At 40.5% G+C, this 16,057-nt stretch overlaps 1 protein-coding gene across 2 annotated transcripts in view; it reads left to right on the top strand.

The window, feature by feature from the left end:
- The window catches only part of SLC22A23 (solute carrier family 22 member 23), a 101,369-nt gene that overhangs the window by 80,786 nt on the left and 4,526 nt on the right, over nucleotides 1–16,057 (top strand). For both annotated transcript variants that reach the window (XM_083358392.1, XM_083358391.1), the window contains 4 exons: nucleotides 1,759–1,861; nucleotides 5,397–5,629; nucleotides 9,572–9,604; nucleotides 11,151–11,274. In XM_083358392.1, coding sequence (XP_083214518.1) covers nucleotides 1,759–1,861; nucleotides 5,397–5,629; nucleotides 9,572–9,604; nucleotides 11,151–11,274 — 493 coding nt within the window. The remainder of the gene's footprint in view (nucleotides 1–1,758; nucleotides 1,862–5,396; nucleotides 5,630–9,571; nucleotides 9,605–11,150; nucleotides 11,275–16,057) is intronic.

The raw sequence follows: 16,057 nt of genomic DNA, 5'->3' as shown, positions 1-16,057 counted from the left end.
AATTTGAGAGACACTGATCTTTACAAAGATTAATAAGATTCAAAGGAATGGGGAAATAAATCTGTGGACATGCCAAAGCAATTATCTTTATTTCATTTGTGTTTATGGCTTGGTTTTGATGTTTTTAAGCTATGCAAAAGTTTTCTTAAGGCTGATGTTTTAAAAAAAAATTAAAGGGACAACCATTTTTCTGTATAGGATCAGACTAACAATAAAATGGAAAAGATGTGAAATTTTTCAGTTAGAACTAAGCAAAATGAATTAGCTATGGAAAAAGTGTACTAGAATAATAAATGGAAGAAATCCTATTTCAAAATATACAATATCAAGGAGGTTTTACCTCCCTCTTCTTCTATTTTTTTCAGTACATGGCTTCAGTGGACACTGAAATCTAATTGTCTGTTAGTACTTTTATGGTTCCTGTGGTAATTCAGATGGTTATTTATCTATACTTTGGAGACAAGAGCCATGGTGGAACAGTGGTTAGAATGAAGTATTGCAGGTTAATTCTGCTGACTGCCAGCAGTTTGATTCTCACCAGCTCAAGCGTGACTCAGCCTTCCATCCTTCCAAGATCAGTAAAATGAGAACCCAGATTGTTGGGGGCAATAAACTGACTCTGTAAACCTCTTAGAAAGAGCTGAAAAGCACTGTGAAGCGGTATATAAGTCTAAGTGCTATTATTGTTATTGCTGCTTCCTGGTATGGAAGTTGAGTCTCTTTGTATTCTTGATTGTGAAAGGAGACAGGGGAAGGAATGATCAACTCCCACTACGTAGATCCAAATAACTTCCCTACATAGCTTTTTCACACACACACACCGCCCCCAGAAAGCAGTCTCAAGTGTATTGTGTTGTTCAGTTATTCTTCCTGTATTCAATGAATATGAATTCCAACTTGAATGGACATATTAGTATCAGGTAGTTCGACACAGTGACTATATAGTGTCTAGGAACAGAGCCTTGCATGTAAAATTTAGAATATATGCTAAACCTCAGAAAATTTCAGTAGTCCAACAGTTCTCATCTTCAGATGAGTAACAAATACCTAAAAAAAGAAAAGAAAATCCATCTGCCTGCTGGCATTTCTAATTTGCCAAAGACAGTGAGGTAATTGACTGTCTTTATAAGCCTGCCTTAGTTCCAAATCTCTGTCCATTTCAAAACATTTTTGTGGCTTCATTCATTTTTAGCAGCATTAACAACTCTCTGAAGACAGGATAGAACATTTAATCCAAGAATGGGCAGAAGGGAATAACAAATAGATTCTACACTGCCAAAACTATACCAAGCTGAAATAAGAAATCAGGAGTAAGATTTTTGTGAGCATGCACGTTTTGTTCTTTTCTGGTAATCAGACCAAATACCTGGGTTAAGAATTCTTTAATTTTATCTTCTGCCAGCTGCAGTTGTAGAAATCACAACGTAATCCTGAAATTTACGCTTCCTTAATCTAATCATAAAACTCTCCAAGGCTTTGATAGCTTGGAAAGAAAGGGGGAATAGGTTCAATTAATTATTAATTCAGAAATGAGATCAAGATTAGGGGAGGTATATTACTTTCCTTTTTTCTGTTGCACGGTTCCCAAACTTCAGAAACCATGGTGTGTAAGGTTTAAACACAATTCACTGTCTAACAGGACCTTGAAAAAAAAAGAGCCAGAGAGCTTTAATTAGAACTTGCTTCTTTCCACCGGGCTGATCTGCCTCTTTCCCAAATGCCTACCTTTTAAATAATGAAACGTTGCTTTTGTTTCAGAACTAGAGAAAGAGCTTGCCAGGAGACCAAAAAAAGTCTGCATTGTTAAAGTGGTGGGAACAAGGAACCTGTGGAAAAACATTGTTGTGCTCTGCATCAATTCGTAAGTATGGACATGCCTCCCAGAAGGATTATCAAGAGAGTCTCCATAGGCGAGGAAAATAGGGAAATGTTATCTATTAGCATCAGCAACCCCTGTAGCTTGGATGTTAGAGTTTTTTAAGTGAATAATGATATTGTAAAAAATCTGCCTTCATTCTCGCTGCAAGGAAACCAAGAAGTGCATGTATATTATATACCAGCATTGCTACTCTTACCACTGTCAAGAGGCAGTTTGCAACAGAAGAATTGGTTTTAACTGCTTTGTGTTTTGCCATCCATTCCATTAGAGCGGCTTTTCCTGCCTTGCTTTTCCTATGAGTCCAGCTGAGATGAGTCAAAGAGTAAGAAAAGCTGGCCAGAGATATACATGGAACTATGACTGATAAACTCTCTGGATAATTTAGAGGAAATTGGCAAAGATCTCTCATTTCAGCTGTTTAACAATAGCAGTCACAAAATTACTCTGCCTTCCATCCTGCTTATACGAATGTTTGTGTGCTTATTTGTTTGCAAGTTTCATCTTGAAACTTTTTCGGTGACACCATTAGCAGTATTTAAGGTCCCATAGTCTTTGCTGCAAAGTTCACTGAAATCTCACTGAAAAATATGACCATCTGACGAAGGAGCAGAAAAATCAGCTAAAACAATTTGTAGATGTAGATGCTTCTTCGACAACTGAAAGTATCTAAGCGGATGCCCCCCTCAAATTGAACTGATTAGTTTATTGCATGATTTTTTCCCCCTTAACAATATCACTCTGAATAACTGTAACAACAAACAACAACTGAAGAAACGGGGTTGGCAGGTTGCCTTTGGGTTGGCACATTGATTTGGGAGACAAGTTGCCCCCTGGCATAATATTTTTATGTAAGGCATCTACATATCTAAATAGAGAGCATGATAAAAGTTCTTTATAAGCCATATTGAACGATTGCATACGCATGTTCATAATTTGGTGGCTGCAGCATTACGTGTTCTACCAACATGCCCGATGTAGTTCTCATATCGCTCAGTGGTACCTCAAATCACAGAGTCTTTTTTCAAACATCCAACTGCCTGTTGTTGATTGCTGAACAAACCAGGGATTGTTATGGAGATATCAACCCACTATGATGAGTTCATCATCTACACGGGTAGTCCTCGACTTACAACAATTCATTTAATGACTGTTCAAAGTTACAAAGACATTGAAAAATTGATTGATGATTTATGACCATTGTTCATACTTAGCGACTGTTGCAGCATCCCTCATGGTTGTGTGATCAAAATTCAGACGCTTGGCAACTGACTTATATGTATGATGGTTGCGGAGTCACGTGATCCCTTTGACAAGCTAAAACAATGGGGAAGCCAGATTCACTTAACAGTCATGTTACTAATTTAACCACTGCAGTGATTCAGTTAACAAATGTGGCAAAAAAGATTGTAAAATGGGACAAAAGTCACTTAACAACTGTTTCACTTAGCAACAGAAATTTTGGGCTCAGTTTTGATCGTATGTCAAGGACTACTTGTACTGGGTAGAGACGGCTAATTTATCAGGCTCCTGTAGCAAGCAATTCTTTAGCAAAAAATAAATTATCCAAATATTTGTTGCTCTTTTGATTGTGTTAACTGATGCCCTAATCTAATGTAAATTGTTCACTGTGGGAAAGACAAACTGAAGCTCATGGCAAGATAGCTTTTCAGTATTCATATTTTAGTATGAAATGAAATAAGATTGTGCACCATCTAATGGTATATGACTTCATGTTAGCCTTTAGATTCTACAGTTCTTTACTAGAGTAGAAAAATGTCTTTTAGTATTGAAGGGAGAATTCATTATTTAAAACCATGCTTTTAAAAAAAATAATTAAAAGCAAGTTTATAGTCCCTCTTGGTTGTGAACATTGGCTTCCAAGATTTGGTCCATGATTGGTGAAATAATGCTGAAAAAAGTAGCTCATTTCTTATGGACAAGGATGTGATTTTTTTTTGTTCTGCACTGTTCCTTGCTCTTTCCCTAGCTAAAGAGGAGTTCAGTAGATTATGCAAACAATGCAGCTCATTTTATCTGCATAACATAAGCATGTTTTAGAATCTTTATATTTTAATATGGGTTTTCACAGCTTTGGATATTTAATACCAGCAGATATCAGACACTAAAGATTAAAAAAAAAGATTCCTACCAGGTACTACTAATTGCAAATTGCTGCTGCTCCATGCCAAGATTTGCTTAGATTTACGATGGAACAATAATTCTGCTCAGTACAGATATATTGAGCAGAAGTATTGTTCAGTCATGAATCTAAGCCAGGGGTCGGCAACCTAAAAAAGAAAAAGAGCCACTGGGAACCGGTTCCATCACAAATTAAAAAAAGAGGGAGCCGCGTGCGTGTGTCCATGCACGCGCATGCGCAAAAAGGTTTTTTGCGCATGCGCGGACGCACGCGGCTGCCATTTTTTAAAAAATGAGATGGAACCGGTTCCCGGTTGCCCGATGGCGACGGCCCGTCTGCAAAGCTGCCGCTTTCGGCAGCTTTGCAGACGGGCCGTGGCAGCTTCCTCAAAGAGCGGCGCCCCTGCCCATTCCGAGAGGTGCGCGCGCACCTCTCCGAACGACCGGAGTTGCGCGCGCACCTCCCCAAACCTTTGGGGAGGTGCGCGTGTACCTCCGTGCGAAGGGGCAGCGGCGCCGCTCTTTGAGGAAGCTGCCGAAAGCGGCAGCTTCCTGAAAGAGCGGCACCGCTGCCCGTTCGCGCGGAGGTACGCGCGCACCTCCGGTCATTCGGAGAGGTGCGCGCGCACCTCTCGGAATGGGCAGGGGCGCCGCTCTTTGCGGAAGCTGCCGCGGCCCGTCTGCTAAGCTGCCGCTTTCGGCAGCTTCACAGACGGGCCGCGGCAGCTTCCTCAAAGAGCGGCACCGCTGCCCATTCGCGCGGAGGTACGCGCGCACCTCTCCAAAGGTTTGGGGAGGTGCGCGCGCACCTCCGCCCATTCGGGGAGGTGCGCGTGCACCTCTCCAAACGGGCGGTGCTACTCTCCATTTGGAGAGGTGCGCGCGCACCACTGCCCGTTGGAAGAGGTGCGCGCGCACCGGGCGGCTGGGAGCTGCAAGAGACGGCTCAAAGAGCCGCATGCGGCTCCGGAGCCGCAGGTTGCCGACCTGTGATCTAAGCAAATCTTTGGGAGCCAAGTTTATGTAGTTTTCTTGTAGCAAGTTGCTTGGATATTGCAACTGTCTTCTTCCACAGGAGAGAGACTTCTCGCGTAGGTGGTTTGAATTGCATGGCACTGTTGCTTGCGTATTAAGTCTTGGCATGTAGAGGTCCACAAGCTCTCCTAGATGTTTCTAGAATAATTCTGGTTTGGTAAAGATAAATTAGGTCCTGGCATCCCAAGCAAATGGGAGAACTACTTCATTCAGGGTCCCATTTTCCTCGAGAAACCTATTTCTTTGGGATTGAGCTAAGTCCAGCCTGATAGTTCTAGTAATCATTTGCTGTGTGGTTATAAAGGAATGGTTCCTCTTATTTGTCACATGTTGTCTCTCACAGGCTGACTGGATATGGAATACATCACTGCTTTGCAAAGAGTATGATGGGTCATGAAGATAAGATGTCCTTCACCAGCAATTTTTATGCAGATTATTACACCATGGCCAGTATCACTCTGGTGTCCTGCCTGGCTATGTGCCCAGTGGTTGGTTTTCTTGGAAGAAGAGGGGGTCTCCTGCTCTTCATGATCCTCACTGCTCTGGCTTCTCTTTTACAACTGGGCCTTCTCAACTGTGAGTGTCAGCATCCAACTAGTTCGGATTCACTGGGCCCTGACTTTCAGATTACCTCAGGGTTTCAGGTTGATTACTACCCTTAGTCTGTATGTAGAAAGATAAGAGAACCATCACAAGCCCTAATTATGAATAAAAAAGGGGGGGGAGAAGGAACAATGCAAATTTGTACATTTCTTTAGACCTTTCTTTTTACAAAGCTTAATATAGTCTCTCTATATTACCTTGTCTTCTTGATTGCAGTTGATTGCCCATCTTCCCAATTTAACGTTCTAGCAAGGGTATAGAGCAGGGGTCTTCAGACTTGGCCCTTTTTTGACTTGTGGACTCTTAACTCCTAGAATTCTGGGAGTTGAAGTCCACAAGTCATAAAAGGGCCAAGTTTGAAGACCCCTGATACAGAGGGCTCTGTCATTAAGCAAAATGAAGCAGCTTGCTCTGTTGACAAATGCTGAAGAAAGGAGTGGGTGAAGCAGTAGCAAAATGTTAGAAATACTGTGTGTTATGCAGTTTTATTTGCACACTTTAAGTAAGTTATTGTTAGCTATCAGTTACATGGAGGATGCTAGCCCATCATTGCTTATGTGCTGAAGTAAAGAATGCCTTGCATCTAACGGGCTACTTTATTTGGCGGTATGCCTCAGGCACAATACAGTCTTAGGTCATCCTTGCTGTTTTGCTTTATAACTTCCACTTCAGGTAATCCTCTTTTAATAACTACCTCATTCAGTGACCAGTTGCAGTTATGCCAGGGATGGAAAAGTGACTTAATGAACAATCTAGCATTTACAACCTCTGCAGGTCAGTAAAGCAAAGGAAAACAGAAGCAGCATCATAAGCACAGTTACGATTTCACTTAGCAACCGCTTCACCTAACAACCAGGTTGCCAGCTCCAATGTGGCGGCTAAACAAGGATTACCTGTATCAAGTCTCTTCCAAAGGAGACTTCCTTCATCTTATATTTCTGAGGGTTATCCATATGCTACAATTGAGTCGTACTGTCACCAGCATTAGATTTTATAATTATAAAATTTTATAATTAAAGGCAGAAAATTCTAAGAACTTGGAGTGTGAATAAACAGACTGGATCTCACTGTGACAAAACAAAGCAGACCTTTTTAATCGTTCTGGTTTCTCCATTTGCTTCCTATGCAAACTCATTTTCAATTACAGAGCCTTTCATATATATCTTACCCTTTGGGGGAAAGCATCATTATGCAAAGCTCAGAAAAACAGTATGAAACATTGAACAACTTACATTAAAAGTATGTGACAAATGAAAAGAAAGGGAAGCATAGTTATATTATTGTACGTCAACATCATTCCCTACATTCTTCCATATCTTTCTATCTTTGCAAACATTCCTCACTTCTACCATATCCATTCACTTCTTTATACATTACCTTTTGCTCCTGAGAAATTTTCAGGATTTTCTGAACTCTGTCCAAGCATGACTTTCTTTGATTTCATTTTCCTCTCAATCCATTCCCTCTTCATATATTTGTTTTGGGATTTGTTTTGCATTCTCTGCATGACCAAACCGCCAATATACATTTGTCACACTGCTCATTCAGTTTTGCATTCAATCCGCATTCAGTCACCACCCACTCAATCCAGACCCAATCTCTTCTTCTTTCGCATGCACACTAAGAACCCTATTTCTACTGCATTCAATTTACATTGTGTTTCCCTTGCCCTATCCTATTCTCGGGACGCAGTGGCTCAGTGGGTTAGGACGCTGAGCTTCTTGATCAGAAGGTCGGCAGTTTGGCGGGTCGAATCCCGAGTGCCGCGTAGCAGAGTGAGCGCCTGCTACTCATCCCAGCTTCTGCCAACCTAGCAGTTCGAAAGCACATAAAAATGCAAGTAGAAAAATAGGGACCACTACGGTGGGAAGGTAACAGCATTCCGTGCACCTTTGGCATCTAGTCATGCCGGCCACATGACCACGGAGACGTCCTCGGACAAGCGCTGGCTCTTTGGCTTTGAAACGGAGATGAGCACCGGCCCCTAGAGTCGGAAACAACTAGCATGCATGTGCGGGGGAACCTTTACCTTTACCTTATCCTATTCTCACATATATGAAGCAGAAGCACATTCTAATATGTAGCCATTTTTACTTCTTTTGATAGCCTTTCATTCCTCACATAAAAGGCCTATTACCAAATATTGCTTCTCTACACTTGTATATTTGGTTTAGGTATTTTGGTCCGGGTACCACAAATGCCAGTTTTATCCTAGATATGGCAAACTACTCTATGCAGGCTAGGATCTCTGGATACCACCTTATAAGCCAAAATACGGACACCCCACTAGCTAGAAGGCTCATACAGTGTACTAACACCCTCCAAATGCTTCCTTCTGAGAGAAAGAACAAATTATAAACTGATAGTTGCGCCCCCTTGTAATTGTGGTTTTACGTCATGCAAGCTGCTAGTTATATCCATCACTTTTTTATTCAAGGTTGTCATTTTTTGTAGTTCAATTGCACACTTCAGATGGCATCACATATAGCCAAATCTTGCATCTCTGCAAGATTCATTTTCTAGCATAGCCTGTGTCTAGTCTGGATACATTCAGAGGTTGGGGAGAAAGACAATATTCGCTGATGACACATTTCCATCTCTGCCAGATCTATTCTGGGACTTAAGACGTTATGCTACTTTCAATAGAAGACATCTCAACTACTTTTGTGTTCATTTGAATTTGGCTGACGAGCAGATGCTGAGATTGTGAGATTCCCACAAAATCCTCATCTATAACTAACCATTAGCAGATCATAGTGACCCAGATTCACCTTTAATCTCTACTTTTAGTCCAATACCATTTCTCTTTTCAAAGCCTAAATTAATGTTGGCCTTGTGGTTTTTTTTTTAGTAATGCCTCGGAGATTGTTTTGATCAGGTGATTCTGTGGATGACAGATATAATGAAATAGGTCATCAGACTTTTGGAAGGCATATCCTAACAGAAGCTCCATACGATTCATGCTTACATCAAATTTTGAGGATACCACATACAGCTCTTATCAGATGGATATGGATGATTTTTACGGATTCAGAATCTAAGCAGGATTGTGGACATTTCATACATGGAAGGAAGAAGGAAGAACATTAAAGAGTTCCAGTTTCTAGGATAGACTGGGAAACACTTCTTTGGAAGAAGACAGTAACAAATAACTTCCATTCTGTTTTTCAAATGCAGGGATATTATCCATGTAGGGAGACACAGGTCAAGCTTAACCCCAAGGAAATGTTATCTTCATATAAATGCAAATAACAGCAAAGCAGCTCTGTGAAATTTTATATCTGGTTATATTACATAGCGATGTGTAATGTAATATATCTGTATACGTTACATATCTGTATATAATATACATAGTGTTGCATAAAATAACATTGAAATAACCCAAAGATGTCTTGAGAAACAGGAAAAGAAGTAACAATCAGTTTCCACCTGAAGGCATTCACAAAAGGTTGAGTCCTAAGATTTACAATAACAGGATTTTGTGGGAGTTCTCTTCCAGCAAAACTTGCCTAAAATTCTCAAGAGCTTTTGCTTTTTAATACTGAATCTGTTTCTGTCTGGTTTTCTCTCTCTATTTTCCCTACATTATCGATATAAAAGCTTATCAACATAAAAGCCTTTGCATTCATTCTAGGCCTGGAATCCTTCACCATTATGCAGTTCACTGTTATCATCTCATTAGAATTCTATCTTTTTATCAGGAATTGGAGATTAAACGGCAGACCAGGCCACCTGGGAATAGGATATATTTCCACTTTATCAAATCATTGACCAACAAATGTGCTGGGGTAATTAGAGGAGGAATTCTACACTAACTTTTTAAAACAACTGTTATTGGATGAGTGTTTTTCTTCATATGTTCTTATATCTTTTTCTGTTTCCCATGTTTTAATCTTCTTATTGTTCGGAATCCAGTGATAGGAAAATACAGTCAACTTCCAGAATCAGGTACAGTTTCCAAATCAGTTTTATAATGTGATTTATTTAATGTTAATGAATCTTCTTATACATTTCAACCATTTTAAGCACTGTTAGTCAGCTTTGAAGAAATCCTATTTCACCTATATCTCCCCCTTATTTCAGCATAGCTTTTGTCCATTGGTTCCATTTAATATTAATTGTTATTGTGTTTTAACTTCCCCAAAAAGCATGCTTTTAAATCAGGTGAACAGGCAGAAATCTTTTGGTCAAGGCATCCCCCCCCCCATGCTCTCACAACATTCCATGCAACAAAATGGGGGGAAACATCAAACATATGGGAAACAACTAACTAACTATAACAACATCTGTAATATTAACATGTAATTTTAATCAAATGTAAATTTAATTGAATCAAGTTTAGACTTTCCCTGGCTGAGTCTCTTTTTTGGAGCACATCCTTGGGCAGCCTCACCTCCTGAATTTGCACAGCCTTGATTTTAATGGCATAGAAGTATCTATTTCTTGAGCCCAAAGGCATATTTCACCTGCATCTGTAACTATGTTGTGTTTTTTTTCTCTTTAGATTAATTATATTCATGAGAATGGGAGGTCATTTTTATTTTCAGTGCCATGCGTGGTAAAAAGCAGGTTTATCTCTCCATACTTCAGATGAGAGATAAGAGAGTTAGTTTGGTGTCACGGTTAAGGTGCTGGTCTAGAAACCAGGACACTGTGAGTTCTAGTCCCACCTTAGCCACAAAGCCAGCTGGGTGACCTTGGATCAGTCATACCTTCTCAGCCCTGGGAAGAAGACAATGGCAAGCCACTTCCAAAACCTTGCCGAGAAAACTGCAGGAATTATTTATTTATTTATTTATTTATTTTTATTTTTATTCCATTTATATCCCGCCCTTCTCCGAAGACTCAGGGTGGCTCACAAGCTTAGCAGTAGCCTTCATTCTATGTATATGCCTGCTTATTAGGGCTTTCACACACACCCCAAGCGGCATTATTACAAAGTCAGCTTAATTGCCCCCAACAATCTGGGTCCTCATTTTACCTACCTCGGAAGGATGGAAGGCTGAGTCAACCTTGAGCCTGGTGGGACTCGAACCTGCACTAATTGCAGGCAGCTGGTGTTACTTAAGGAGGCATTAGCCCACTGCTCCACCAAGGCTCAATTAGTCCAGGCAGTCATCAGCGGTCAACACTGATTCAAAGGCACCAAATCCCCTCCCTCAGATGAGATTCAGTCAACAATTTTTTAAAAAAGCATTCTTACAGCTTGTCATTTTAACTCAAATAAATATATTACATATCCCATCACTGTCAGATACATTCTAAGTTTTTTTTTCTTCTTCTTCTCCCCTTGGGCAGATATCTCTAATTCACAAAGGCAAAAAGAAAGTGCATAATGGCCCTCATGTTGCCTTACACTTCCTCTTCATCACACTCCCCTAAATGAGTACAGCAAGAGCCAACAGTTGTAGTCGGTAGAGGGGCACTTTGAAACAGGGAGCTGTGGGTCCTTGAAAGCCGAATTCAAATGACATATTCTCATGTGTCTCAACAGGTATGAGTGACACCGTAAAGGACAAATTCTCCATTGCATTTTCCATCGTGGGGATGTTTTCATCGCACGCAGTTGGAAGCCTCAGTGTATTCTTCTGTGCAGAGATCACCCCGACAGTAATAAGGTATTCTGATAAGAGTTCATTCTAGGAAGGCAAGACATTTCTGAAATTCCACCCTTATATAGAAGTTGATCCTTTGATCAACTAGTTTTAGGGTTTATATATTTTGGGGCAACTAGGTCTTTTGGTTGCTACGTAAACTTCCAAAAGTTAGTAAGGACATTGTTTTGTTCTTTTGCATACCACCTGTGATTAGTCCTAAACCAACAACTTTATTGATTAGCCCTTGGGCCATATCAAAGTACAAAGTTCCAGCAACAAACCGTCACCGAAACTAGATAAAAACAATCCAAAATGGAATTTGATAAAATACAATTTAAAATGGAATTAAAATACAATTTAAGTTAAAATAGTAATAAAATACAAATTTAAGATATAGATAAAATATGGTAACATTATATTTCGGAGTCGCCCTTACAATCTACCCCAATCAGTCCCACATATGCAGATCTTAACTGGATCATTTTGTTTAAATACTGTGCTACGTTGAATGTTCTTTTCAAGTTCTGGCCGGACATAAGGTAAGTTATTTTAATATGGGGATCCCAATGGGTCATTCGTTTGGTATATAGACCAAGATACCTGTCTCTCACCCTCTTATACAAACAACAGTCAAATAGGATGTGAGCCAGGTCCTCGTGATTAGTCCATACAGTAGCTTTCATCCTTTAAGGCAGGGGTGTCAAACAGCTGATCCATGGGCTGGATGCGTCATGCCAAAACCACGCCCACCCCGTTGCCAGCAATGGGAAAAAAGTCGTGATATGTCGCGACACGTCACGTGACGTGACGAGTTTGACACCCCTGCTTTAAGGTAATGAAAGGAAAGCTGGCCGCTGTTTGCTCTAATTGGAAATGGTTGAGGTTATTCTCCAGTTGTCCTCTGCATCTCTCTTTTATTTCTGTTTAACCTATATTCCAGTCAGCGTACATAGTTCTCCCAGTGTCTCTTTGCGCCTCATAAAATGATTTGAGCTTGGGGAACAGCGAAGGCTTCAGTTACCAATGAATTAACACACTTAATAAAAATACTAAAAATATTCAGGAAGCTTTTTACTTTAATAGAAAGTTTCATCTGTTTCTCCTTAGTCCTTGTCTTCTAGCCCAATCAAAATGCTGGTTTTGAAGGGATCATCACAACCATATACTTTTTAAAAGGTCTTCTCCATGCCATAGTGTTCTTCAGAATATTGGCAAACAAAACATTTGGCGTGTCTTGTTAGCTCTTTTTACCTGGTTGTTTTATGGTTTACATTTTTGCGATGGACCATTATAGGAACCTTTACATAAGAAGCAACATGTACACTTTTAATCAATTCATAATGATGAAATCAAATTGTTGCATACATTGTTCTAATATTCTCTTTTCAGTAAATTTTAAAATTAGGAAACCCCCTCTTACCATCATGTGATTTGCAGAGTCATTGTGCTGTTGCAAGAGGAAGAACACGAGGCATTGTTTCTTGGAGGGCTATGTGATGGCTTGAGCTCCTTGGACAAAAGTATAATGATTTTTTTTATATAAAATAAAAGTGGATTTCATAATTTTATTGCTAGTGGTTGAATGCTCTGTCCAGGTTTGGGTGGCAGCTGCCAGGCGCTTTGTAACTATCACAGCTTTGGTGAGATCTTGCATCATCTAGCACAGGGGGGTCAAATCTAGCGCAGAGGTGCCAGTCGGATGCATCATGCACAGGCCACGCCCACCCTAGCTCCGCAAAGGCAAAAAATGTCACGATATGGCACGCAATCGAGTTCGACCCCATGGTCTAGTGCAGGGGTAGGCAACCTTGGCTCTTTTATGACTCGTGGACTTCAACACTCTGGCTCAGGAATTCTGGGAGTTGAAGTCCACAAGTCATAAAAGAGCCAAGGTTGCCTACACCTGGTCTAGTCTAGTGGGTATAATCTGCAGAGGAAGCTTCACTGAAGGAGAGGCAATGTAGTATAGTGGTTCAGGGGCTGACTAGGCTTGGAGAGAGACCCAGGACCTTGTCATCCCATAAGCATATAGCCATCTGGGTGACTTTGGACCAGTTAGGTCTATGACAATTTTCTACGGCCAACTCACTGCAGGACAACTTGCCACGGGACAAGAGTTACACTAATATTGAAGAAATAGTGAAATAGTAGTGTTAAAGAAAGGGTACCAAAGGAGGGACAAAATTAAATGTGAATGACAAAAATTTAAAGAATATTTTAATTATTTTAAATAATTAAGTTGAATTGTTGAATGGTCCTGCAGCAAATTGTCCCATGGTGAGTTGGCCATGTCAAGTTATCCCATGGTAAGTTGGCCTTGGGACCAATCATCCCTCTCAGGTCTATTTGTCCCTCCAGATACCTCTGACTGGATTTAGTACTTTTGACTGTCTGATCTTTTCCAAACATTTAGGATAGTTAGAGCAAGGCTTTTCAACCTTTTCACCCATTGTACCACTTTGAGGATATGGCAACATCCGAGTACCTCCAGTCACCTAGCAAGATGTCAAAAACCTGACCAAAACAAAAAAGGAAAAAAAGTGATGAAGTACAGGTAGTCCTCAACTTACAACAGTTTGCTTAGTGACTGTTCGAAGTTAGAATGTCACAGAAAAAAGTGCCCCCAAGCCACAGCCGAGCAAGACACCTGCCTGCCTGCCCGGCGGCGCTCTTCCTCCTGTCCAAGGTTTTCATTGTTGTGAGCATTTCTGTTGAGGATTGGCAGCGGGGGTGGGGGGTGGTGTTTGGTTTTTATTCCCCCCATCTGCTGGGTGGTTGCAGCAGGTTTTGGTCACTTCACATGACCCTGGGACACTGTGACCGTCATAAATATGAATCAGTTGCCAAGTATCTGAATGTAAATCACAAGAACCAGGAGATGCTGCAACATTCCAGCTGATCAGCGCTTCTTCTGGGCTCGGCAGAAGCGCCAGGATTAGCAGCGAGCTTCAGCTGGAGCCTGGCACTGATCCTGGCGCTTCTGCTGAGCCCTGACAGCCCTGCAGCTCCAGCTGTCTCTCACTCAGGCTTGTGCAGTGCTGCCACCAGTTCAGCTCATTCCCCTCCCCTGTTACCACTTCTCTAGGATGGTCACATACCACCTGCTAGGTGCCAATGTACTACAGGTGGTACCCGTACCACTGGTTGAAAAGCCCTGAGTTAGAGATATTGTAGTGTATGCCTTGTTCCAGGTAGTAGCAGTGCTCCTGCTACTACTGCTATTGTTGTTTGTCAAGCAGTCAGCCAAATGTTCAGACTGGATTTGGCATTTTTATCCATCTATCAAGTCCTTCTCAAGGACCTGGGATATGTGCATGTGTTAAAAGATATCGTCATGGAATGTAAGCTGTTCCAATACCTTTAACAAATGTATTATTGTTGTTATTTTGCCTGCAGCAAATGAGATATTAGCAGTTACCGGTATATTAGATTTAGCATCTGTATTACTATCATAAATACTGTAGTCATGGAGCATTGTAAATATTAGATGATGGATATACAATTTTTGCATACTGTTATTACATAACTTTGTAGTAAATCGAATTAATATTGGAGGGGAGAGGATTAAGTTTCCCTTAGCTCTTTTGACAAAAGGAAAAAAATTGACGGGTATAAAATATTAAATTACTTTCTTGCTAAAGTTATTAGGAAAATATTTTAGGTTTATTTTGGGATATAAGCCCAGTTTGATTTTCAAGAACAACATAACTCAAATGGAAGTACCATAATATAAAATCTCCTCAATACCCTATCCTTTACAACGAACCAGCATCATTAAAATTGTGTTTCTGAGTGTGATTTTTTTTCCTGTTAATTTCCCTCAGCTGTATAATTCACTGGCTCTAAATTTGATGAAGATAAGTGCATAAAAACATTTTTAAACTTTCAAAAATCAAAGGTATTGACTAGAGGGGCAATTAGTGACATTTATTAAAACTTGTGTTTAGTCTGAACAACTTCAGACTGAAGTGTAGAGATCCTTTGATACAGTCTCATCCATTCAGATAGATTAGAGGTGAGGAACCTATGGCCCCTCTATAACTTATGCAATGGGGAATTAGGATTCTTCAGAGATGTTTAACTGCTTAGCAGCTAGGAGCAGGAAAAAGCAATCAGAATTAGAGGATCAGTATCTATCTTGGGTGGAGAATTATGGCCCTTTTATGATTTGTGGACTTTAGCACTCAGAAATTCTGGGAGCTGAAGTCCACAAGTCATAAAAGGGCCATAATTCTCCACCCAAAGATAGATGCTGATCCTCTAATTCTGATTACTTTTTCCTGCTCCTAGCTGCTAAGCCAGAGGTCTTCAAACTCGGCCCTTTTATGACTCATGGACTTCAACTCCCAGAATTCCTCAGCCAGGCACGCTGGCTAAGGAATTCTGGGAATTGAAGTCCATGAGTCATAAATGGGCTGAGTTTGAAGACCCCTGTAAGCACTTAAACATCTCTAAAGAATCCTACCGGTAATTCCTCATTGCAAAGGGCTGATAATAAGCATGCTTTCAAATACTTAGCAAAGTGAATACCCTAAACCTCCTATAGCAATTTTTTTCTGTGAAATAACTGTGTATTTTGGTTACTGAAAGGAGAATTCTTTTTAATAGAATAAGATATTTATAAGGGGGGGGGAAAGGTTCAGCAAGAGCACAGGTGGGAAGAAACTGTGTTCCTCTGTGCCTTTCCCGTTTGAAACATTTCTCAATCTCTTTGCCCAGACTGGAATCTGGGCAAAAGGAATAAAATAGAAAATGTCTCAGCTAAGAATCTGTTCTTCTTAGCTTTTGTGTGCTCAGTTGCACA

Source organism: Vipera ursinii (genome assembly GCF_947247035.1).
Source record: "Vipera ursinii genome assembly, chromosome: 3".
Lineage (NCBI taxonomy): Eukaryota > Metazoa > Chordata > Lepidosauria > Squamata > Viperidae > Vipera > Vipera ursinii.
Note: the sequence above shows the minus strand (reverse complement) of the source record. Positions and strands in the feature narration are given on the sequence as shown.